This window comes from Choloepus didactylus, chromosome 20 (genome assembly GCF_015220235.1).
Source record: "Choloepus didactylus isolate mChoDid1 chromosome 20, mChoDid1.pri, whole genome shotgun sequence".
Classification (NCBI taxonomy): domain Eukaryota; kingdom Metazoa; phylum Chordata; class Mammalia; order Pilosa; family Megalonychidae; genus Choloepus; species Choloepus didactylus.
Window position 1 is genome coordinate 30,241,523 of NC_051326.1, and position 25,855 is coordinate 30,267,377.

Below are 25,855 nucleotides of genomic sequence, written 5' to 3' on the forward strand. Positions count from 1 at the left end.
AGGAGTGTGTTGTTTAACCTCCAGGTATTTGTGAATTTTCTAAGTCTCTGATGGTCATTGACTTCTAATTGTATTCCATTGTGGTCAGAGAATGTGCTTTGAATAATTTCAATCTTTTTAAATTTATTGAGGCTTGTTTTATGTCCCAGCATATGATCTATTCTGGAGAAAGTTCCGTGAGCACTAGAAAAGTATGTGTATCCTGGTGATTTGGGATGTAATGTCCTGTAGATGTCTGTTAAATCTAATTCATTTATCAGATTGTTTAGGTTTTCAATTTCCTTATTGGTCTTCTGTCTGGTTGATCTATCTATAGGAGAGAGTGATGTGTTGAAGTCTCCCACAATTATTGTGGAAACATCAATTGCTTCCTTTAGTTTTCCAATGTTTCTCTCATGTATTTTGTGGCACCTTGATTGGGTGCATAGACATTTACGATTGTTATTTCTTCTTGCTGAATTGCCCCTTTTATTAGTATGTAGTGGCCTTCTTTGTCTCTCAAAACATCCCTGCATTTGAAGTCTATTTTATCTGAGATTAATATTGCTACACCTGTTTTCTTTTGGCTGTAGCTTGCATGAAATATTTTTTTCCATCCTTTCACTTTCAGTTTCTTTGTGTCCCTGTGTCTAAGAAGAGTCTCTTGTATGCAACATATTGATGGTTCATTTTTTTTGATCCATTCTGCGAATCTATATCTTTTAATTGGGGAGTTTAATCCATTTACATTCAACGTTAAAACCGTGAAGGCATTTCTTGAATCGGCCATCTTATCCTTTGGATTATGTTTGCCATATTTTTCCCTCTCTCTATTAATATCCTTTATTGTACCCATACCAAATCTCTTTAGTACTGAACCTTTCTCCAAGTCTCTCTGTCCTGTCTTTGTTTCTCTGTCTGTAGGGCTCCCTTTAGTATCTCCAGTAGGGCAGGTCTCTTGTTAGCAAATTCTCTCAGCATTTCTTTGTCTGTGAAAAATTTAAGCTCTCCCTCAAATTTGAAGGAGAGCTTTGCTGGATAAAGTATTCTTGGCTGGAAATTCCTCTCACTCAGAATTTTAAATATATCGTGCCACTGCCTTCTTGCCTCCATGGTGGCTGCTGAGTAGTCACTACTTAGTCTTATGCTGTTTCCTTTGTATGTGGTGAATTGCTTTTCTCTTGCTGCTTTCAGAACTTGCTCCTTCTCTTCTATGTTTGACAGTGTGATCAGTATATGTCTCGGAGTGGGTTTTTTTGGATTTATTCTATTTGGAGTTCGCTGAGCATTTATGATTTGTGTATTTATGTTGTTTAGAAGATTTGGGAAGTTTTCCCCAACAATTTCTTTGAATACTCTTCCTAGACCTTTACCCTTTTCTTCCCCTTCTGGGACACCAATGAGTCTTATATTCGGACGTTTCATATTATCTATCATATCCCTGAGGTCCATTTCGAGTTTTTCAATTTTTTTCCCCATTCTTTCTTTTATGCTTTCATTTTCCATTCTGTCATCTTCCAGGTCACTGATTCGTTGTTCAACTTCCTCTAGTCTTGTACTATGAGTGTCCAGAATCTTTTTAATTTGGTCAACAGTTTCTTTAATTTCCATAAGATCATCCGTTTTTTTATTTAGTCTTGCAATGTCTTCTTTATGCTCTTCTAGGGTCTTCTTGATTTCCTTCATATCCCGTACTATGGTCTCATTGTTCATCTTTAGTTCTTTGAGTAGCTGCTCTAGGTGCTGTGTCTCTTCTGGTATTTTGATTTGGGTGCTTGGGCTTGGGTTATCCATATCGTCTGGTTTTTTCATATGCTTTATAATTTTCTGTTGTTTTTGGCCTCGTGGCATTTGCTGACCTTGATAGGGTTCTTTTAGGGTTTGTAGACCAGTTGAAGTCCTTATCTCTAATTTATCAGATCTACAGCTTCGTGGAGTACACTTTCTGTAACTAACCAGCAGGTGGCGTCCACGAGCCACCTGTTCTCCACAAGCCAGATCTCCCCTGCTTAGCCTTTTTGGTGAGTGGGGGAGGGAGTCTTGTGGGGCCCAATTGGTGTACCAAGCTTGCGTGTGTAGTTGGTGTTGCCTGCCCTGTATGTGGGGCGTGTTTCTGGGCAGTCGGGGAGGGGGGGTGGCCCTAACAATCAAATCTCCCTGATGATCCTAGAGTTTTAAAGCTGCTGCAATAGTCTAATCCTTCAGTTCAGTCCTGCCACAGTTTGTCTCTGCCACTGACCCACAAGTCTTTGGTATTGGCGTATGGCTCCTGAGACTTGCAAGTGGGCCCCTCTTCCAGGCTGTGCACCCCGGGTCCTCTGTTGAGGGATGACTGTGCTATGTCACAGGTGAGTGCCGTCCCCCCAGGGCAGTTCTGGGCTGCTGGGCTGTGTTGGGAGGCTCCCAGTCTGCTCAAATGATGGCTGAATGGGGCTCTGTTAATTCACACTGCTCCCCCTTCCCAGCTCTGGGACATTCAGCTGAGGTTGCAGGGAAGGCTAATGTCCACGCCCAGTTTTGTGGTGTGTGCCTGTTATTTGAAGCACTTCCGTCACACTGGGTTGTCTGGGGCAGCTCTGGGCTATGGGGCTGGCGATGGGCAGGAGTGTTTCCTGTCCACCAGGATGGTGGCTGTGAGCGGACACCCCCCTTTTCTTGGGAAGTTGTGTTGTTTAGTGAATTTTCTCAGCCACTGGATTATTGCCTTTTGTCTCAGAGCTCTCTTAGTTCTGCTCTTGACTTGACGTGCCCAAATTTCAGTTCTTTGAAGCTTTCTGTATTGAGCTTCTTAGAGTAATTGTTTTAGAAAAAGCAAAAAGGATTTAAAAAAAAAAAAAAAAAAAACGGCCCTCCTCAGAGATCTAATGGGTTATTGAAATGCTAATAGACAAAGCAACCAGGGCCATTAAGGAAAGGTGCACAGGGCAGAGAGATCAGCTTTGCTTCGGGATTTGCATATGCGCCTCAAGGCCTGATCTCCGCCCTTCCCCTTTCTGTGTTCACCAGAACTCCAAAAATCCTCTGCTTTTATTTTGGAGTTTTTCGTATTGTTTTTTTTCTATGCCTGTCTCCTCTCTGCTGGGCTGGCTGCTCTCAGAGTCTCTGGTGTCTGGTCTCAGTCTATCTGTGGTTGGAGTTTGAATCAGTAGAATGAGTTTCCAATAAGAGCAGCCACTGCAATTCTCCCTTCTACTTCCCGGAGCTGACAGCCCCTCCTCCCCCTGGACTGAGCCTGGCAGGGAGGGGCGCGGGTCCCCTGGCCACAAAAACTTACAGATTTCGCTGATCTCAGCAGTTCCACGTTTTCATGAGTGTTGTATGAAGTATGCCCAAAGACAGATTGCTCTGTGGTGTCCAGTCCACGCAGTTCCTGGCTTTTTACCTACTTTCCTGGAGGAGTAACTAAAACATACAGCTCACCAGTCTGCCATCTTGCCCCGCCTCCTGCAATTGGCTTTTAAGACCCCTTTATGATTTATCATTAACCTCTGTAGAGCTATACTTGTTCACCGTTTAAAGTCTAGAAACCTGGAGGGCTATTGGTCATACCAGTGGCATGTATGGTCTTCCATGCCCTTTCTGGGAAGAGTAAGTTGCATTTTTAATTTATTCTTCTAAATAGCTTCTCACCCTCTCCTGAAAATGGCATGCGATGGAAGGTGAATAGTAAGGGGACTGGCTTCCATTATGCTCTTTGCATCATCCTTTATGGAGCATAGACAGTTGCGCTCTTGGTGCTTGGTGGTTGTGGTAGGATGTGGTTTTCATATCGCTATGAGTCAGGCACCATTTCTCTGCTATACAGCATTATTTCCTTCCCTAATAGTTTCAGTCCCATTTTCGCTTTCTCTTTTAACTCCTGCTGAGCTGTTGCTTCCACTGAGATTTTAGAGAATAGAGTAGACACTGGAAGACCTCATTTTAACAAGCAAGATCCAGGGGTTTTCCACACAGTTTGCAGCTTTTTTGAGATGCACCTACTTGGGTTGTATTTTCCTTAGCAGTTTCATAGTGTGTAAATAGTTTTGGAAGGTATAGCAAGCTATTTCCTCTTCCATCATCCCAATGAAATATAACCATGACCATTTACAAGATCAGAACAATGAAATCTAATCTTACTCTTTAATATATTTGCTTACTTATAGCAGAGAATAGGATGTTTTGGTTTCTATTTCATAACTTGTTCCATTTTCTTTCAATGATGAAATTATTTCTGAGCTATATTCTCAAGCTCTGTGGCAGGGTATCACAGAATCTCATAGTTGGAAGAAACCTTAAGTGTAATTTGATAAAACCATGCTTCTAGACTGGAAATGCACTGTGCTCATGAGAGAAACTATTTTTATTTGCATGTCAGAGTTTTCACCCATTGTTTGGTTCCTACCATGCTTCCTTTTCAGGGTGAAAACAAGAAAATGGAAGATGCTAAATTCTACCTGACCCTGCCTGGAACTAAAGTGGAGATGGAAGAAAAAGATCTCCAAGCACCCAAAAACCTGGCCAACTTTACCCCAGCCAAGGATAGCACAAAAGATAGCTTTCAGATTGCCACCCTCATTTGCTCAACAAAACTCACCCAGAATGGTAGGTGTGGTGAATACATTAACCCCAGAATGAGTCTTCTGCTTGGTCCTCCTGGGCTCCTTCATTACATTCATTGGGCTGGACTATATAGACTCTATGAGGCCAGATGCTGGGTGATTTGGATTCTGTTGTCTGCTTTTCAAATGATGTTCTAGTAGATCTAATCAACTAGTTAAAGCTCTTCCTGATATTCTGTTGCCTATCTTTAAACTAGGATGGAAAGCATATCTGCATTTTTTTTTTAAATATTGCAAAACTTATACATGTATACTTTAACAGAAGCTGTAAAATTCAAAGATCTCATGTATCCTTCCTTCAAGGCAGTAAAAGACTTGAACAATGTGTTCTGTAGAGTATATGTAATAAGAGATATTGGTAATAAAGGGAGAATACTAGCAAAGAAATATAATCAGTCTCCTGCCCAAACAGGTATGACAAAGAACAGGGAGGGTTTCCTGTTAGAGTTCTGTCTTTGCCCCATATATTCTCTTCTTCCCTGTTTGTTTCAAGTTGTCAGGAATTTTCCATAAAATAGACTAAATAGTTCAAATGTGGCTTCATATCATTTACTCTTCAAATCTCTGGTATCAGTCTTAGCAAACATAGCATTTTGTAGCCAATAACAGCTTTATTCATTTAACCTGTGCAATATTCAGACCTACTGAACAAAAAGAGGCAAGAATTAGTTGTCCATGGGGCTTGCCTTAGAAATTCTATATCCCTTCTGTAGAGGATGAGTTTCTTTGGCACGTTAGAAGATTTTGAATAGGAACCTGGCAGGGGCTCTGCTTTAGAGAAGTCCTTAGATAGACAAAACAATTTAGATATAAAATACATTCAAGGATCAGATGATGGCTAATCTTTAGCAAAGGGGTCAGTTTCGGGTTTGTTTTTATAAATCATGGTTGGCTGGATTTTAAGGATTAAATAATATTTCAACTTAGACAAGTGGCTAGACTCAACAGAGTGAAGTTCCCAGCTGACCCATATGGCAATGTAAAAGCATACTCACCAAACATTAAGCCAGAAACCATTCTGAGCTGCATAGCAGACTTGACAAAATTATATCATTGCATAACTCATGTGGAAAAGTAAATATAATAAACTGCTGATAAGAGGGCAAGTGGTACAATATTTATAGAAGAGAATTTAGAAGATATATCAAAGGTTTTTAATGTACTCAGACCCTTTAACCCAATAATTTAACTCCAGAAATTGAATCTAAGTAAACAGTGAGAGAGGTAGACAAAGATTTTTTTATGAGGCTGTTTCCCCATTATTCATAATAGGGAAATCCTAAAACAACCCAAATGTCCAATTGAGGGAGTCAGTTTAAATTATATAATGTAATCATATGTTGAAGTATGTGGAGCTGCTAAATATCATATTTCAAAACATAATCAAGGAACATGGGGAAAATTTTAAGAATGTATACAGTATGATCCCAATTTTGTTTAAGTATATGAGGGCAATTTTGAGCCAGGCTGCCTGGGTTCAAATCCCATCTCTGCCAAATACTAGCTGTAGTGATCTTGGACATATCACTTGATCACTCTGTGCCTTCGTTTCCTCATCTTTAAAATGGGAGTAATCGCAGTTAATATTTCAAAGAATGAAATAAATTCATGTGAGTACAAAATGAAATGAAACAGTGCCTGATCCATAATCATCATCATCGTTGTTGTGTGTACACAGAAAAAAACTAAAAGTAATAACTCCAAAAGTTTGTATAATTCCAATTTTTTAACTAAGAAATGTTAAAATGTTATTTTTTTTAAAGTATGTGGTAGAACATTAGTGTGCTTTTAGAACAATAAAACAATATTCCACTTGAATAATATTTATTGAACACCTAGTAGATGATCCTTTCCAGATGAGAATTCAAAGGAGAACAAAGAAAACATGTAATAAAAGTTTGTAAAATTAGCTTATAACAGAAAGCAAAGAGGATGTCTGTTAGAGATAGACGTATTGTTACACTTTGTTATCACCAAGTCAGAAACTTCGGCAAGTTTACTGACAGGTGCATGTACTCAAATTTGAACACTTGGTTTGTTGACATCTATGTCACATCATCTTCTAAATGTCTAAATCCCGTGCTCTCCCAATACGGTAGACACTAGCCACATGTGGGTTGTGAAATTTAAATTATTAAAATTAAATAAAATCATAAGTTCAGTTCCTTGGTCACACAAGTCACTTTTCAAGTGCTCAGTAGCCTTGTGCAAGTAGAAATTTCATATTGTACGGCACAGATATGCAGCATTTCCATCCTTGCAGAAAGTTCCATTGGATAGCACTGTGTTCTTTCCTTTGTGGCCATCACCATTCCTGCCATTTATATTTCGAAAAACTCATCTTACCATACAAAAAAAAAAAAAAATTTAAGTAATATCCTATTCCAGAGAGAGTTTACAGAGGCAGATCTCATTTCAATCAGAGGGAGTGATCTGCTATAAATATGGACTGGGGGATAGGAAGGGGGGACAGGGGTGGGAATCAAGGAGAGAATGACAAAGCATCACTGAGCCTCGAAGAAAATAGGGCTTTCCAAGGGCAAATAATCATCACGGATAGTTTGTGTATTTGCTTTCTTTTAATTTGTTGAAAATTACAAAGAATCGATTTACTATACTCTGAAAAAGAAAAGGCTGAAGAACGTTAATGGACATCACCTATATAAGGGAGTTTGCTGATCAGAGAGGCTGGCTGTCCACGTTTGACACTGATACTATGACTGAAGGCATGTCTCCTTAGCCTTGGGAAGACTGTCCGGGCCCAAAGGGTTAAAAGCCACTGACGTGTGTTACAAACAGATCTTGTAGAATCTGTTTGTTTGCTTGATTATTATTTTTAAATAGAGCAAACCAATTTGTTCAAGATTGTCTGTTGCTGGGCCTGTATGGAGGATGAGAATAGATTTATTTCTCCAGGAATGAGAGAGGAAAGTTCTCTCAAGTCCATGCAAGCATGGGGTCCTGTGCCAAGTTATTCACAGTTTACCCTCCAACACCCTATAACATGATGGTACGAATATTGCCAGTATTATTCCCAGTTTACTGATAAGAAAATTGAGTTTTAAAGTGATAAAATATCTTGCCTAAGCTCTTAAGTAGTGAACTTGGGTTTCAGAAATAGATATTTATAATTCTGAAGCTTGTGGTTTTTCTTCCTCTTTTTTTCTTATTAAAATGATATAATCCCTAGTCCTATCATTTTCCATAATCACCTCCCAAAGGTAAATCTCTACCCTAATTTTGGGGATTGTCATTCCCTTGCTTTACTTTGGACAATATCTAATATGATTGAAGATGGTTATTCCCAATGACTTGGAAATTCCACTCTGAGTTTTATCTCCCAGGGAAGCTGCTGTACATGTGTATCAGGAAACATACAAGAACGTTCAGTGCAGAATTGTTGGGGATAGCAAAAACTAGAAACAACCCGAATGTTCATCAACATTTAATAAAATAGGTGGCATAAATAGATTATAGTATACCTACAAAATGGGGTAAATACTATACATCAATGAAAATAAATTATTTAGAGATACATGCATTAACCTATGTGAATCTCAGAAACAGCAAATCTAGTGCTCTTTATAACGCCATGCCACCACCCTTCTAGCCCTGAGAACTTGTGATTACAATATGCCAAAATATATCCCTAAAGTGAGCACTGGTGTAGCATGTACATATCACATCTCTGGACCAATTGGTTTCTTTGCAGGGGCTGAAGCTGCTGGGTGAATAGTCACCCTGGATGAAGTATCGAAATCCTTTTCCTCAGGCAGCAATGAGTGGGATGAAGAATGACAAGCCTGTGGCAGAACTAGGAGACAGGGAAGACGGAAATGGACCAGTGCCTGGCACAGTGTCTATTATTAAATATTTGATGAAGGAGTGAATAAATTAATGAATCAGAGTGTGCATATTACCAGCTTCCTCAGGGGCCGCTGGTTCTCTTTTCCATTTGTTCATTCATTCATTCCTTCATCTTTCATTAAACACTTGTTCCTTCTAAGCACCTGGCATGTGATGGGGCTCTAAGAAGAAGACAATGTGGTTCCTATCCTCAAGTGGCTCAAGTCTGTGGGAAGAGCAAAAGAGACACCACGTGTGTCTCTATTATGTGCTTTAACAGAGATACATACAAGGAACAAAGTGGGGATATAGAGGGAGTACAGGTGTTTGAGAAGGATTGGATAAGGTTTCCAGAGAAAACAGGTTTCAAATGTGTCTTAAAATACAAGTAGGAGCTCACCGAATACCTAATATTTCTGGCAATTTTAGATAAAGGGAAGAACATATGCAAAGACACAGAGATATTTCAGAGCATGCTGTAATTTGGGAGTAGTGAGCTATCTGTCCACCTGCTGAGGGGTAAAAGAACTGTGGGTGCTGGGGCTGGCACAGAGAGCCATAAATGGGGCCTTACTAGAGTCTGAGGTATTAGGATATTATTCTGTAGACAGTGTCTCTTGGCACTAGATTTTGGAGTGTTCCCGAGAATTAAACAATATGCAAGCCAATAAAACAAACACGGGTGAGGCACACTGACTAATATAATAAACAGTAAGCATTTGCAGATATTTATAGATATTTATATAAATCCATTCATTTAAAAAGCATATTTGTGCTACTTTTCTAAATAATGCTCAATAAATAGTAATAGTAGCTTGACATACTAAATAATATGAGAAAATAGTAACAGCTGTGGCCCCCAATATGTTTCCCTATGACACTTCAGTAGCTCAACATTCATTAAAGCTGTGAGTGGCTTAAGATCCAAGATTCTGCGTTTTAAGTCCAAAAGCATCTCACGATTTTTGCCTCGGGCTTATCCTGAGGGACGTGAATCTGCTCCTCCTTCCTTTGAAATAGCAACCGTCAGATTTGCTTGTCTGTTTATTTCTTTAAAGAACTCTGGGGAGGCTATAAGGTAGAGCAAGAACATGGTTTTGGGAATCAGATAAATCTATAATTAAATTCCATTTCTACCACTCTAGCAGTTGTGTGACTTAAAACAGGTAATTTAATTTCATGGAGCCTGTTTTTTCATCTAAACAAAATGGAAACAATAAAATCTACTCTTCAGTGTGGTTATGACATTTAAATGAATTAATCTATATATGTAAGTTCCTCTTTACCTCTGAATCCACCCAGACATATATAGTGCTAGGACAAATTAAGCAACCTCATAAATTAAAAGTAGGGGCATTACATAAGCTTTGGGCAAGCTCTGCAATCCCGCCTCTCTCCCCCAGGAGGCTCGGGAGTGGGACGAGAAGAGAGTGCTTTTATTAGGCTGAACGTTTCTGACTGTGATGATCCCTTCAGATATCATTTGATGCGCTTGTGCATTAGTGGTTAATTTTTTTTCCACTTTGAAGAATGAAACGGAACCACAGGGTTTTCTCTGATTTAGATAGGAGACAGTAAATTAAAAGAATACATAATGTACTTCTTGGATTAGCTGCCATTAAGAGCAATAATCTTTTCTGGAGAGTTCTATAGCTGTATCCTGTAATGATCTGGCTTTGTTCCTTCTAATGTGTGTCTGATGTTTATGGTTTGTGGTCGTTTTTCCCAGTTGACCTATTAGGCTTGTTAAATTGGCGTTCCAACTTCCAGAACATTAAGCACAACTTAAAGAAGTTAATGGAAGTGGATGGAGGAGAGATTGTTAAGGTATGTGTATATATTCACCACTAGAAATATAATTGTTATATCAGTAGTATAACACTTTAAATTAAATTAATCATTGTAAATATAAAATATTGTATCTCAGTTGGTAAGCAAGTGTGCCACTTTTTAAGAAAATGCTGTTTTAAAGCCTATTCTGTTCAAATCTAATTATCCCCAAATTTCTGCACCATGGAGCTAAATAAACTCAAAGCACCAAAATAACCTCTCTGTTTTTCTTACCTTCAGTTTTTGCAAGATACGCTAGATGCACTTTTTAATATAATGATGGAAATGTCAGACAATGAAACATATGACTTCCTTGTGTTTGATGCACTGGTAAGCAGTTAAACATATTAACTAGTGTTTTGTTCTTGCAACTGTGTAGTTTCAGTATTTCAGTTTGATAAATGATAATGGTTAATACCTTCCTGCATAAATAATTATTTCTTTGGGCTAATTTCCTGAAAATAAAATTAGAAACACTTGACTTATATTGAAGGACTTTATTTCTTTATTTCCTGTTAGACTCACTTTTTTTGATATGCTTTCTCTATCTCATTATGAAAAACAGGGTAGTTTTATTACAGTAGATATCAGGAATACTTTAACACACTTTAAAGCCTTCTAGTTCTAAACCAATAGGTTGCATTAACAAAGAAGATTGTTACATCTTGTGTATGTGAGTGTTTGTGTGTTTATGCAAGGGAGATGGAATTCACAAGTCAGAGGTGAATCTTAGCCTCATTATGTACAACATACAACACAGCAGCAATTAAATTCTAAGACATGCAACCCATTCCAAGAACTGAATTCCAGATAAGGATAAGTGATTTCAGAATCTGGGAAGGCCAGAACTGGCAATGGAGGGGAGGAAGCTAACACATCCAAATGAAACATAAGTTTCTCATTGTTGGAATTAAAGTGCAGTGCAGAATTTTACCTGAATGTTGTGGCTGAGGAGGAAAGTAAAATTGCAGCCTTACATCATTCACATGATGGAGAAATTGGTAAGTTCAGAAAGTTGTCAGGGCATTACAGCCAAAGTTGTAAGACTTTGAGAAGAAATGGCCCCTAGCAAGATCAAACTTTGCCAGGTTCATGGGAAAGAGACACTAAGGTTATGAGACTCTGTGGGGCAACTTCTGGAGCTGATGAGCATATGGGCATATGTGAACGTCCCATATGCCCCTTCTTTCCCACTCTTTTGTCATAAGATATCACAATATAGTTGTTTCCAGATTATGTGCTTGCTGCCATCAAGAGTTAACATGAGGCAGAAATTGGGAGGCCAGACTCTAGTGAATTTCAGATATTGGGAACTCTCACTCTGTACTCAGGAAAAGAATGTCATGGAATAATAAAAGAGCTGCATCCTTAGGTTAGAGTTTATTATTCCCACAGAAAACCTCTTTCCATATTCTCCTTCCTGCTATCCCATTTTCTCCCGAGACTTACTTCTCTCTAAGGCAGTAAGCTCTCTGAGGCCAAGGATGCTAGCTTTCGTAGGTTGCTTGACAGCAGTCAACACAATGCCTGACATATCACAGTCTCTCTATTCATATCAAATAAATACAAACCTTGACCTTCACTTTGGCTCTGGAAGAGAAAGTCCTCAAAAATGACCAAGAAAGAAAAGAAGGAACCAAGATGATAAAATCCAACTTGTTGACAGAATGCCTGTGAGTTGTACACTGCTGCTATTTATGTTTTTCCCCTTTGGCAGGTATTTATTATTTCACTAATAGGAGACATCAAGTTCCAGCATTTTAATCCTGTACTTGAAACCTACATTTACAAGCACTTCAGTGCCACTTTGGCATATGTGTAAGTATGATTCAATGGAACTGTGTATTGTTGGATTATTGAATTTTTACTCTTAGAGCTGGGCTGTTGAGAAATGAGAGGGACATAAACTAAGTAAATGTCCCTGTATGTGCAGAACTTGATTCTAAGCTTACTCTGGAAAGGGGAAACTATCTAAATGTCCTAACCCTGGGAAAGGAGTCAAGTTCAGGCCCTTCTTTCTAGGAAGTTCCAGTGGAGATAAGTCTATATCTCTTTAAGAGTCCAGAACATCCAGGCAAGCTGTTGTAGCCAGTCAGGAACAGTGTTCAGATTTAAGCACAGCTGGCCGTGCTTGGGATCTTAGGAGGTGGAAGTCAGTGGGGTTGGCCCAAGGCACCAAGGGGGATCAAGCAGTGTTGAGAAAGGCCAAGTCATAGAACATCAAGCCATGCCCTCAACCTTATACCACAAGTGGTTTGTAGAATCTATTACTTACAGAATATGAGAAGAATTCTGTTTCCTTTCTTTTGTATAAGAGAGAAGGGTCTCTATCTCTTCTGTAGTGCAGCCTAAGGAAAGCCATTAATTTTCACTCTCTGCTTTGTCCTGAAGCACCCCCTTCACCATTGCACTGTAGGTGACCTGTCACCCCAACCTTCTTGCATTCCTTTTATTGTGCAGAGCAATGCAATAAATAGTGACAGAAATATAGTTGGAAGTGATAAAACAATCTTTCTGACAGTAGTTTTGCCAGATGATGCCACTTGCTGCCTGCTGGCCTACCTGGGTAGCTGCTGATGTTGATCAGGTCAGGTCATTGGTCCCTTGTGTTCTTTTCCAAACTGAAGAAGGAAGTTCTCATTTTTCTTTGGATGAAGGTCCAGAAATGTAATAAAAAATAAGTTGTACAAAAGAGGTGTTACGTAGCACAGTCAACATTTAACAGAATGGATATATAATGGCCACTGGATTGGGGAAGCAGTGGATATACCAGTGATAGGGTTCTTTCCACCCAGTAGTTTCACTTTCCAAGTGGGTAGGAGCTTCAGGTGAGGAAATCCTGCTACTGTGGATCTAAATTATATTGAGCCAAATGCAGCCTTTCAGTTGTAGTAACTTGGTTTTATGTGCAAGACTTGATCATTCTGCCTGTTTCCTTTGGATTTTTCATAATATGAGGCAAACTGAGAGATTCCCTAAAGGAAATTTCAAAATATCAGTGCCCTGAAAAGTCTGAGTTAGTGCAAAACCAAGACCATCCCTAGTCAGACTCAAAAGACACAAAGAGCAGTCTGTATCTCAGAACAGTTTAATCTATTGGGATGCTCAGGACCATGGATGTTTGTCTTAGTTTCCTGGCTGCTAAAAGAAATCCCATACAGTGGATTGGCTTAAACAATGGGAATTTACTGGCTCGTGGTTTTGAGGCTAGGAGAAGTTCAAAATTGAGGAGTCGGCAAGGCAATGCTCTCTCCCCAAAGACTGTGGCATTCTGGAGTTGGATGATGGCGATCCTTGGCCCTTGGCTTTTCTATCATATGGCAAGACACATGACAGTGTCTTCTCTTTTCTCCTCTGGGTTCCATTGATTTCCAGCTTCTTATAGGATTAAGGCCCATTCTGATTCAGTTGGCCCCACCTTAACTAAAAATAACCTCACCAAAAGGTCCTATTTACAATAGTTTCATACTCACAGGAATGGATTAAGAACATGTTTTCCCTGTGGTACATAATTCAGTCTGCCACAGTGTTCTGGTGAGTCAGATTGTACTACTCTTCCCACACTCAGTGAAGTTTTCATCTGGTCCATATTTATGGAACTCTTAGGGTTTAGGTAGAATGGAAGGAATCATACTCTTTAAGGTGACTGACAGGCAGCATCTGAAGATATCTGGATTATATACCAGGGATTAAAATATCTTCATGAACTGAATTCTTTTACTCTTAATTTCTTGACCTCTTTTTTATTTCAACAAGGAGGAGAAAACCTTCCAATATTTCTAAGCAGAAGGAAAATTCCAAACCTAGACTGTACGTATGTAGATGAAGAAACTAAATAGCAAAGAAGTTAGTTTCCTTGCCATGGCAGATTTTAGAAGAAATTGTTGGAATAATGACTTCTAATTCCGAGTATGCCAGCCTCCTTTCCTATATAGGATATCCTATACCTCAAGGTACCACTTTGCCCCATTGACTTCTTTTTTCTTTCTCTTCCTTTGAAGAAAACTCTCCAAGGTACTGAACTTTTATGTGGCTAATGCGGAAGACTCCAGCAAGACAGAATTGCTTTTTGCTGCTTTGAAAGCCTTGAAGTACTTGTTTAGATTCATCATCCAATCTAGAGTACTCTATTTGAGGTAATGATAATTGTAATGAGATGTTTGTACTATCAATTCTCTCTTCAAGTACTTTTCCTAAATGTACATGCTTGTGTTCACCTCTGTGATCATTTTTTAGGTTATAGAATTGCCAAATTTCAGTACTTCAGGGGTCTAGATGGAGGTGGACTCTATTCAAAGTCTCTTTGGATCAGCAGATTTCAGCAGAATTCTAGTATAGTAATGAAAGCAGGATCCTAGGAATGCAGATGTCTAAAATGTGCAGCTTATAGGAAGCCTGTAGTGGTGACATCAGCTCTGAGGAGCAGATTCCTGTGGCAAAAAATGCATTTAATACAACAAGTGATGCCCTGACAATAGTGGGCTTACTACAAATCTAGGAAGTGAGCTACTGTTGGTAGTAGTAGAACTGTGCCAGTTGTTTAGGGGAAGATGTTTCCTGAGGTGAATGTTTCTTTGTTGACACCTGTCTTAGTTACCTTGTGAGACTGAGTCAAAGATTGGATAATTCTTAGTTTGGATCCCAAGCATAGCAGCTCCATTAAATATAGAAGAAATCGAGAAAGAGAAAGGACCTCTTCTGGGAATGCCCTAAGCCCAGTGCCTTCTCTACCTCTCAAAAATAGCTGGATTTCCAAACTGCTAAAATTTATTTCCAAGAAAGAAGGAAAAGGTTTGTAGATTTGAACCCAAATATATGTTAAACTTTGTATATTAAAAAAATAATAAAATTAAAGGCAAAAAATTGACCTGGAAAAAAAGATTGCAACATGCTGTGCAGATGAAAAGATTAATATCTTCACTGATTAAAAATGCATTAATCAATAAAATAATGATAAATATCCTTAGCAGTAGAGAAAAAAACAGGTAATTTACAAAAGAAAAATTCAGATGGTCAATTTAATGCTTTAAAAATATACTATCAAAATGATGTAATCTATATATACACACACACACACACACATATGTATGTATACCATTTTTTACCTATACATTTGGTGAAGATTAAAAATGACTTTTTTTATTGTGAAATATAATATAGGTACAGAAAAATGACAACTTTCAAAGTACAATTTAACAAGTAGTTAGAGAGCAAATTTCAAAGAATGTTATGGGTTACAGTTCCACCAGTTTCAGTTATTTCCTTAATGTGAAATATATATATACATATTATTATATAATATGAATGGGGGAAAAATGGCCCTGTCTTTTAATGCTGATGGGAACATAAATTTTTCAGTGCAGCAATTTGGCACTACAGATTAAAAGCCAAAGAAAGAAAGATTGAGTGAGAGAAAGAGAGAGGGAGGAAGGGAGGGAGAGAGGTAAGGAAAAAAGTGTCACTTGTTTTCTAATAATGGCCCATCTAGAAATTTACCTGATGGAAAAATCCATCAGGTATGAAAAAAAATGAACATTCAAGTATGTACATTCAGCCCTTAAAAAATGTAGGGTATGTTAATGAGGAAATATCACTGTGATACATTCTTAAATAATAAAAGCAAGGCATAAAACATAATTATTGTATGATCCCATTTCAAAAGAGATACAGGTTTGAAATATATATAGAGAAGAAAACTAGTTAGACACTAAAATGTTAAATAGGACTATTTTTCCAGGATTGTAAGGTTTATTTTATATTTTTTCTGCATTTTAAAAAAGTTTCTACAATAAACATGTACATTTTTTATAGTGTAAAAAAATAGCTTATTAAAAATTCAGATGGATGAATGGCTGTTCCATATTACCTGGTTTAGAAGGAACCGGTGTTTATTGGCATATACTTTATGCACAGCCTCAGGTGGTCTGCTTTTAAAGTAAATTAATTGTTTTTTCTAATTATGTTAAATTTCCGCATATCCAGAATAGTTGTAGAATGAACTGTTCTACCTAGAGAACATTCCTCTTACCTAAGTTTGTTTGCATAGTAAACCCTGAGGTACAGTAATAAAATCATCATAAAACCTTAGGGAAAAAAAAAACTTAATTTAGAAAATGAAAAAATATTTTTCCAAAATTAAAAAAAAATCCACTAATTCAGTAGCCCCTCAGAATGTCTTGATGTACCAGAGTCATCGTTTTAATTATCAGATATGATGATATGTCAAGGAGAGGAAAAGATTAGGATGACTAGTGAACACATGAAATTAAAATTAACTAAGATTATTGCCTTATTGAACTGAGTCCTGCTGGCTTGCTTATGGTAATTTTTCTCCTGATGTTTTCTTCTCATTAAAGAAGAGCATGAGCTAAGAGGAGAGCCTGACAGTCTGTTTTCCTGTTGCTTAGGTGTGATAGGCACATCGGTTTCCTGGTCCCATCTGGGGCTGCAATTGAAATGTCATCCTCTCTCCCACCCCTCTGTTGCCTCATCAGAGCTAAAATTACCTTTCCGAGCTCATTACCTGATTATAGTTTACTTCAATTAGGGAAATGCCAAAGGAAAATTATAAGTCACCCACAAATAGGACATTAAGAAATTTTGATCTTAATCCCCCTGTCTCCTATTTGTCTGGTTTTGTAGTCACTATCTACAGAGTGCCAGCTGCTGTTCTGGGTGCTCGGGATCTAGCAGCACAGGAGAGGAGGCTTCTGCTGTGCCTGTGGTTCACATGGGGATGGGTGGGAGGGTGAAGAATAAAGAAATAAATCCATAAGACCATTTCAGATAAATAAGGGCTGGAAGGGGTGGCATTGATGTGACAGAGTGACTGGGGGAGGCTGCTTGGAATAAGGCGGTCAGAGAAGGCCTCCATGGGAGTTGGTGTTTGGCTGAAGCTGAAAGACGAGGGACTGCCAATGCGAGGGCACTAAGTGGGGCTGAGTGTGGCTGTTTAAGGAATAAAGAGAAGACAGTGTGGTTGGAGCCTGGAGGATGAGAGGGGAGGGAGAGTGGGAGGCATATCACAGGTGGGAGGCATATGATGGTGAGGTCTTGTAGGCCATGGCAGAGAGTTCAGATTTTATTCCACACGTGGTGGGAAGCCTTGGGAAGACACAGTAAAAGAAGTAATAAAATCTGTTTTGCATTTTACTTCACCGTCTTATCTGTTGTGTGGAAAATGAATTATACCTAAGAGTGAAAGCTGGGTGACCACTTAATACATTGTTGTAGTTCAAGTGTAAGACATGGTGGCTCTATCTATCTTGGGACTTTTGTGTTTCTGAGAAATCTGCCAAAGACCTTGTTCCGATTTGCTAATGCTGCTGTTACACAAAATACCAGAAATGGATTGGCTTTTATAAAGGTGGTTTATTTGGTTACAAAATTTACAGTCTGAAGGCCATGAAAAGTGTCCAAACCAAGGCATAAACATGAGTGTACTTTCACTGGAGAAAGGCCGTTGGCATCCAGGAAACCTCTGTTAGCTCAGAAGGCACATGGCTGGCATCTGCTTGCTACCAGGTTGTGTTTCAAAATGGCGTTCTCCAAAATGTCAGTGTCAGCCTTCAACGGCCATCTTCAAAATGTCTCTCTAAGCTGCAGCACTGAGCTCCTTCTGTCTGAGCTTTTATAAAAGGGCTCTGGTAAACTAATCAAGACCCACACTGATGGGTGGGGCCACACCTCCATGGAAATAATCTAATCAAAGGTATTACCCGCAGTTGGGTGGGTCATGCCTCCATGGAAACAACATGATCCAAAGATTCCAACCTAATCAACACTAATTCTCTGCCCCCACAAGACTGAATTGAAGAACATGGTGTTTGGGGGGACATAATACATCCAAACCAGCGCAGACCTCTTGATTTCTACTTATGAGAAAAAGTCACGTTTTTAGTTAACTGATAAATCTGATAAAGGCGAGCAGACTACTTTAGTCTGTACAAGTTCTAATCAGTGAACACTGAGGTGTCTCATGTCCTGCGAGGTCCCTCTTGTGGTGGTCATCATGCTAGGACTTGGTAAGCACTAGCTTGGGCAGTTCAGTGGATAGAACAGACGCTTAACTGGTTTTGTAGGCTGGGTTGTGTTCAGAACTTTCTTGGGTTGAGAAGCCTGGCCACCCACTGCCTGAAAGCTCAACTCAAATGACTCAGGGCTTGGTGAGATATAAAAGTGAGGTGAGGCAGGACAGAGGGAATGGTGTTGGAGGACAGAACGGCAGGTGTGTTGTTGTCAGGGAAGGTGGTTGCAGCAAGTCCCCTGTGTATTGGAAGTTCTGCTAATGAGTCAAGGAAAGGTGGGCATACAGGCCTCATTTGCTACTCCAGGCAGCTCTTTTTCTCTCCCTGTTGCAAATGCCCATAACCAATAGGTCATCTCCGAAGACTGTGTCATGTCACACAACTTCAGGGGAATCCAATTGCCTGGCTGATCCTAGTTGACCAACTGCAGTGTTCTGTGTTAGACTTTACTTACAAATTACTACCCTGCTCTGGTCCAGGTGGTAACATCTCCTCAACCTACTTGGCTGACTTCTTTTCTCCTTGAAACCATTTCAGAGCAACCTTTTAATTCTCTCTGCACAACTTGAAATGATGATCATTGAAGACCTGGGCCTACAGCATTGTTTAGGCAGCAAATGTATTTTAAAAAACTTTTTGGAGTGCAAAATCTGACTGCTTTTCTCTTTTTTTCTGTTAAGATTTTATGGCCAAAGTGAAAACGGAGATGAATTTAATGATTCAATCCGCAAGTTATTTCTCTCCTTCAATACTCTAATGGACAGACCTCTGGAGGAAGCTGTCAAAATCAAGGTTAGCATGGCTTAATCCTGGGTAATTGTTTTAATGTAGTCATCAAGAATGTTCTGGGACAACATAAAATTGGTTTTGGTAGGGAAGAAACAAAGTGAATTATAATCCAGGGATAGCTTGTGAATTGGAGTAGAAGAACTTACAGAAAGTAAAGAAAGAAATCTATTTTGAACATTTTCAAGCATTTGTCTTTTCAAATATCAGTTTGCCAAAGATAAGATACCCATTTAGAAATCCCTTCCATGGCTGTCATGACCCCTGTGGATTCAGCAAACCAATCTTTATGTCGTTTCAGGCAACTATTTATTAATCTTAATTCTTCCCTATTTTCCCCAGAAACCCATCTTCATCATTGCCATTATTGTTTACATAAGATACATAAACTCTAAAGCCTCAAGATTGAGGCTTTATTATTCTTTCTTTGCTCCAATGGCAACTTTGTGAGGAAGATTGAGAATTTACCTTCTTAGATAGGAAAAATGAATTCCAAATGTACAACGCCTGCTGGTAGTGGAGAAGACAAGCTGTGTTTCCTGCCTTTTTGGGAAAAAATTTTAGGAGGTTGTGTGGAGCAGCATCAGCTTTAATCTTCATTGCAAGGGCATCTGTATCCAGTTCCCTATTTAAGATCCAAATACAGCCTTTTCTTCCTACAATCAAGCAGTAAATTCTGTATTTGTCCTGTTTGGCAACTGAATTTGTCTTTGGTGTGTTTTTTTACAGGGTGCAGCTTTGAAGTACCTTCCTAGCATAATTAATGATGTCAAACTTGTGTTTGATCCTATTGAGCTCAGGTAAATGGCAAAAACATTTGTTTCTAGAATTTAACAGAGAAGCAGCTCCCCTGCTTGGCTGGGATCTGGACTGCGTGTTATACGTGCTTTTATTCTTTTAACAAGCATTAACTGAGCACCTTTTTGTGCTCTGCCCTATGGAGAAGATAAAAGAAGGCACAGAGCCCGGCCTGGAGAGAGGTCTGCACTTTCTCTGGGGAAACAAGATATTCAGACATAAAATTAACTAAAAGAAAGCCCATAATAATATACTTCCAACCCTATACCTAAGTGTCTTAGGAATGCAAAATCAGACAGCCACTGACATTGGGCCAGAGTTGGCCAAGAAAAAGGCATTTTGGAGGAGTTAAGTGTCAAAGCATGTTTGGAAAGGAATGATAGACCTAGCTGTGTTTTGACAGTTTAAGCAGAGTCAGCTCTAAGGCTGTGCCTTTGACGGAGTGAGGAATACAGTCTCCCTGTCACTTTATAGAGGCAGGCTCAGGTCATTTGAGAGAGTTTTCCAGGTAAACCTTTCCACATCCACATCTCAGGAGAGAGGGGAAGAAGGTAATGATGCCTTCAGCTTGGCAGAATGAAAACACTGACCACTGGTTTCCCTTCTAGTGTGCTCTTCTGCAAGTTCATTCAAAGCATTCCTGATAACCAGTTAGCTCGGCAGAAACTTAACTGCATGACCAAGATAGTAGAGAGCAGTCTTTTTCGGCAGTCAGGTAAGTCTCTGCCAAAAACTGCTATTTACTGAAATTCCAGTCTCGCTTCTCCAGCCAACACTTGCCTTTTTAATTTTAATGTCAGTAATGTTCTTGCAAATGTTTGCTGGTACTTAAGGATCTCTTGGGAAACTGGTTTTAAAGGGAAGCCATAGTCAGTCCAGTATTCCAGTTCCCTAAAAAAATAAAATCATATATTATTTAATCTTTAATTAGACTAGTCAGCAAGTGTTTCACTAGAGAATTTTTTCTCAAAACCCGGAAGGTAACAGGCAAGCAGAAAAGATGGTCCTTTTAAGCAAGTTCATCTTTTTCAATGTATACTTATTGCATAACCTCAAAAACCCAGGAGAAGGGGCCAGTGGTGTGCTGGAGCCCACTTGTACTGGTTCAAGAGAGCTGATTATGTGCATCTCTTCACAACTCCATGTTCAGTGATGTCACATTATTAGTTGGAAATTGACCATGGTGGAAATACTTACACCATGGAAATTGACAAACTCTATAAATCGGAGTTTTTCTTTGGGGCGAGAGCCACCTCACCGGCACATTGCTGGGAGGGGAGGAGAGGGTGGCATGCAGTGGCAAAAACACTTACACTGATCACATACTTCTCATTTGTAACTGCAGGCAAGTATGTAGCCACCAAGTCTTAATCACAGTGGTTCCATCCCAAAGCTGATAAGAGGAGGAGTCCCAGTACCTGGTCCTTCCCCATAAACCCAAGACTTGCTGGAGTGGGACAGCTGTGGGAACTTCTTTTGGAGTTACCACCAGGCCAGGAAATCCCTGAGGATGACCTCATGTTCTGTGAACTACCTGGGATATGAGACTCCAGCAGTAGTTCTTGGAAATAGGAAAAGTTGAGTAGGTTGTTGGTGGGAGAGCATTCCTGGGCTTGCCACTGGTAGGTTATGTAACTTTGCACAAATGGGTTACCTTCCCTAAGTCTGAGCTTCTGTTTCTGGAAGGAGAGACCTGAGCTAAATCATATCAGTAATGTCTTTTGGCTCTGATATTTTCTCACTCCATGAATTTGTGGTTAGAAATTTCAAATGTTCCTAGTATACAGTTGGAGGAAAGGCTAATGCCTTCAAAAAACTAGTGAATAATATTTTAATATGCTATGATAATCTCTGCCTCTAAGGATGCAGAAAGGATGAATGAGCCAATAAAGTCTGGATATTTGATTGCAGTAGAAAGCATGCAGTAGATAATTCTGATTAGAGGAGGTGTTATCACTGTTAATGATCACCTCTGTTAGTGTCAGAATAGCTAGGACTCATAATAATAATGTTTTATAGTAGTGAAGGTTCCGGAAGAAAGGCGTAGGAGAAAGATAGTACCTTACTTGAAACAGTCCATGTGCCTGCAAAGACATAAACAGAATTTCAGTGGATCACTGAAATATACTTTTGAAGCTTAGTATTTCTAGGAATTTTGTAGTCAATTTTTCCCGTTAGATAAAAAAATATGTTTTGAAAAAGTATATAACATAGTTTTATTAGTTTCGTGTGACGTAGCTTTCATGTATCAGTTGGCATTTTAAGAAGGCTAAAGGAATTGTTAAATACTTTTAAACATTTTGCTGAATACTCATATTTACCTGTGATAGGGGCAATTTTCTTGTTTTTTAAATCAAATTATAAGGCTGTAGCTCCATGCCTAAAAACATTGCTCCTCAGTGGCCAGGAGGGGCTCCACCCCTCCAGGGCTGATTCCGCAGCTCAGAGCTGTGGGAACAGGCTGGGAGGGGACAGGTGGTTCTGGAGGTGATACTGCAGCTTGTGACAGGCCACGAGCTTTGTCTGCATTTTCTTCCTCAGAGTGCAGAGATGTGCTGCTGCCGCTGCTAATAGACCAGCTCAGTGGCCAGTTAGATGACAACTCCACCAAGCCTGACCACGAGGCTAGCTCGCAGCTTCTGAGCAACATCCTGGAAGTCCTGGACAGGAAGGATGTGGTGAGTCAAATCATCACAACACATACTTGTCCCTTTGCACTGAACAAGGATGAATCCATGGTCTTCCTAGTCCCAGAGCTTGGCTCAGGCAGTTTAGAACCTGGTTGTGCCCATTTGAGATGCAGTTAGAGAGGTTTCTCCTCCTTGCTGGAGCTTCCCGTGCAAATCTAGGTCCAGGAAAAAGTCTGCTTAATGTTTCAGCTGATTTTCCTGGCTTGCTCAGTTTGCCCATCATTGAAATCCCTGTAAGTACTTTTAAGAACTAGAGCTCTGTTTGGACTCATCATCATCTTACGCAGAATTCTCTACCCTCTCATACCTCTGGTACCTGGTGACTCTATTACAGATATTCCCGAGCTGCTGAGAAGTCCTCATTTCTATATTCTTTCTGACACTGATCCTTCCTTCCCTAGTTCGGTGGATCTTACAGCTTTTCTCCTCTTGCCTCTTCTCTGTGACTTATCCCCCGGGAAAACATGGGGCTAGCGATAGTACAGACCCCAGTCCTATGCAGAGCCCCCCACATAAGAGGCCAGGGAACTTTACAAAATGTTTTCGATTGAGCACTTGAGGGCTCAGCAGAAAAAATATCTTGCCACAAACTATAGTCAACACCTCCATATAGCTGAATGACACAAATTGTCTCACAGAACAAGGAAATCACTCTTGTTTTTGCCTAATCCCATTCTCATTCCAAGAGGACCGTGGAAATATCTTTAGATTCAGTTTTGATAAAGGATGTGAAGAGTGCTTTGTTCCTTTTCCCATAAGTGACTCCTTAGCTCACCTTTCAAGGTCCATGTTTGACTACAGCCTATCTTATTTTCTACCCCTACAGGCACTTCTGTGCTTCTGCTAAATCCTCACCTCCTCCGCAAAAGTACAGGAGGAAACCATTGCTTTTTCTGGCTACCCTCCTCCCCCCACCCCACAATTGTCCCTTTCCCTCATCGAACTCCTGTAGCCCACTTAACTATTTGTAATGTTTATTTGATATTTATTAATTATTATAGGCCAGTCTCCTTTTTTTTTTTTTTGCTTAAATGTGTTCCTTGAAACCACTATTAATAGTGGTTTCAATTAAAATCTATCAATTTTCTCAAAAAATGTTATTATTAGAGATTTGATTCCTAACCAGGGACTTTTCAGCAAACAAATAAGTATGACCAATCACGTTGTGCCAGTTTGAATGTATTATGTCCCCCAAATATCTTTGATGTAATCTTGTGTGGGCAGACCTAGGTGAGTGTAACATCAGACCACAAAAAAAGAAAGAAGGAAAAAGAAAGAATGAACATTCGTTATGCGCTGCTGGGTGTGTTGGCCCAATAACTTCTCTAAGGGAACCATTACTATCCTCCTTTTGCAGCTGTAAAAACTGAAGACCAATGAGGTTAAATAATTGCTCAGAGTCACACATGACAGAATATTAAATCTCCTTGATTCGAATTTCCTGTTGTTTTTCTGCTGCACAGAAGGTGGCAAGAACTTTGTATTTTTGCCTTTTGCTTTTCACACGTGTGCCTAACTGTCCTGTGCAGCTCTAATCTGTTCAGCGTCCAGATTGAGTATCTCATGCTAATGCAAATCCCCACCCCCACCCCCACCCCTAGCCCATCCCCCCAAAAAACTGTTTGTTGAGTCAGTGGACAGAACAACTCCATGGACCTGAACCATCTGGGTTATTTGGAAGCACATTTCACCTGCACATCCACAGGCATCTTTTAAATGTTATATCTGGTTTTGTTCAACTGATTCCTCTCTAACATTATATATTATTCGGTGAAATCTTTTTCCCCTTTTGGACAAGAGATCATTTTGTAGGAAAAAGCCAAAGAGAAAATTCATCTGTCCAAGTTTCCTTGGACTACATGAAGCTGAGTCAGAAGAAACGGTGTCCTGTGTTTCCACCCCAGGGCCCCACTGTGCTGCACATACAGCTGATGATGGAGCGGCTGCTGAGAAGGATCAACCGGACCGTGATTGGCATGAGCAGGCAGTCCCCCCAGATCGTGAGTACCTCTTCATTACATCACCCTGCCACCTCTGCTTCTCAGTGCCCCACCTGCTTGTCTGGAAGCTTTTGGGACCAGTGGCTTGAGACCAAATTTCCCTGGGCTCCTCCCATCAGTTTACATCGTCTGCCTGCAGGCTATATGCCACACCTACCTTGGGAAGTGAATGGGGTCAAGAACTTCACAGAGCTCTGATCCAAGACCTTCCTGATTGAGTGATACTTGATTATAACCTTAAGAAGATCTTTATTCTGATACTGATTTTTCTCTTGAGGAAAAAATGAGCCAACAGAGTGATAGTCAGGGGTAGTCATGGGAAGAGACTTATCAAGAGTCCCTGTTCTGGTTTGCTAATGCAGCTGGAATGCAAAACACCAGAAATGGATTGGCTTTTATAAAAGGGGGGTTTATTTGGTTACACAGTTACAGTCTTAAGGCCATAAAGTGTCCACCAACAAAGGGTTCCTTCACTGGAGAAAGGCCAGTGGCATCCGGAAAACCTGTGTTAGCTGGGAAGGCGCATGGTTGGCGTCTGCTTGCTCCCAGGTTGTGTTTCAAAATGGTATTCTCCAAAATGTGTGCATCAGCTTCCAACAGCCATCTTCGGAATGTCTCTCTAAGCTGCAGCTGCGAGCTCCTTATGTCTGAGCCTATATAAGGCTTTAGCAAACCCATCAAGGCCCACACTGAGCGGGTGTGGCCACACTTCCATGGAAATCATCCAGTCAGAGCCATCACCTACAGTCGGGTGGGTCACATCTGCATGGAAACTCTGAACCAGTAGATTCCAACCTAATCCACACTAATACATCTGACCCCACAAGACTGCATCTAAGAATATGGCTTTTCCTGGGGGATATAATGTATACAAACCAGCACAGTCCCATAAATAAAAAGGATTCTTGAGGTACTTAGTATCACTCATATTGAAGGGAAAATAAAAGCCTGTTGTGATACTTACAAGTAGACAGAGACTGAGGCGTGCGGGCACCTTGGGTAGGCTGATAACTTGGTACCCACTCAAATTAGTATTCTTTAGATACTTGATGGGCATTTTATTTAAGGAAAATCTGAGCCATTGTGAGCAGAGAATGAAGGATTTTGCATTCAACATGGCCTCTGTTGTCTCAAAACAATTCCATTCTAATTCTCAATGTGTATGCTCTCTTCCAGATTTCCCTCCTTGGAATAATAATGGTATCAATAGTAGTTGTATCAATAGTAGTATTGGCTCACCATTTTGAGTCTAGGAGAAGTCCATAAATCTAGGCATCAGCAAGGCACTGTTTTCTCCT

At 39.8% G+C, this 25,855-nt stretch overlaps 1 protein-coding gene across 7 annotated transcripts in view; it reads left to right on the forward strand.

The window, feature by feature from the left end:
• Positions 1-25,855, forward strand: part of DOCK5 (dedicator of cytokinesis 5) — a 234,684-nt gene that overhangs the window by 143,243 nt on the left and 65,586 nt on the right. For all 7 annotated transcript variants that reach the window (XR_005213362.1, XR_005213363.1, XM_037813182.1 and 4 more), the window contains 10 exons: positions 4,380-4,563; positions 10,156-10,253; positions 10,497-10,586; positions 11,974-12,074; positions 14,258-14,392; positions 18,964-19,075; positions 19,799-19,869; positions 20,476-20,582; positions 22,409-22,545; positions 24,462-24,557. Coding sequence is in view for 5 of the 7 variants with exons in the window: in XM_037813182.1 (XP_037669110.1) it covers positions 4,380-4,563; positions 10,156-10,253; positions 10,497-10,586; positions 11,974-12,074; positions 14,258-14,392; positions 18,964-19,075; positions 19,799-19,869; positions 20,476-20,582; positions 22,409-22,545; positions 24,462-24,557 (1,131 nt within the window). In the remaining 2 variants the exon portion in view is untranslated. The remainder of the gene's footprint in view (positions 1-4,379; positions 4,564-10,155; positions 10,254-10,496; positions 10,587-11,973; positions 12,075-14,257; positions 14,393-18,963; positions 19,076-19,798; positions 19,870-20,475; positions 20,583-22,408; positions 22,546-24,461; positions 24,558-25,855) is intronic.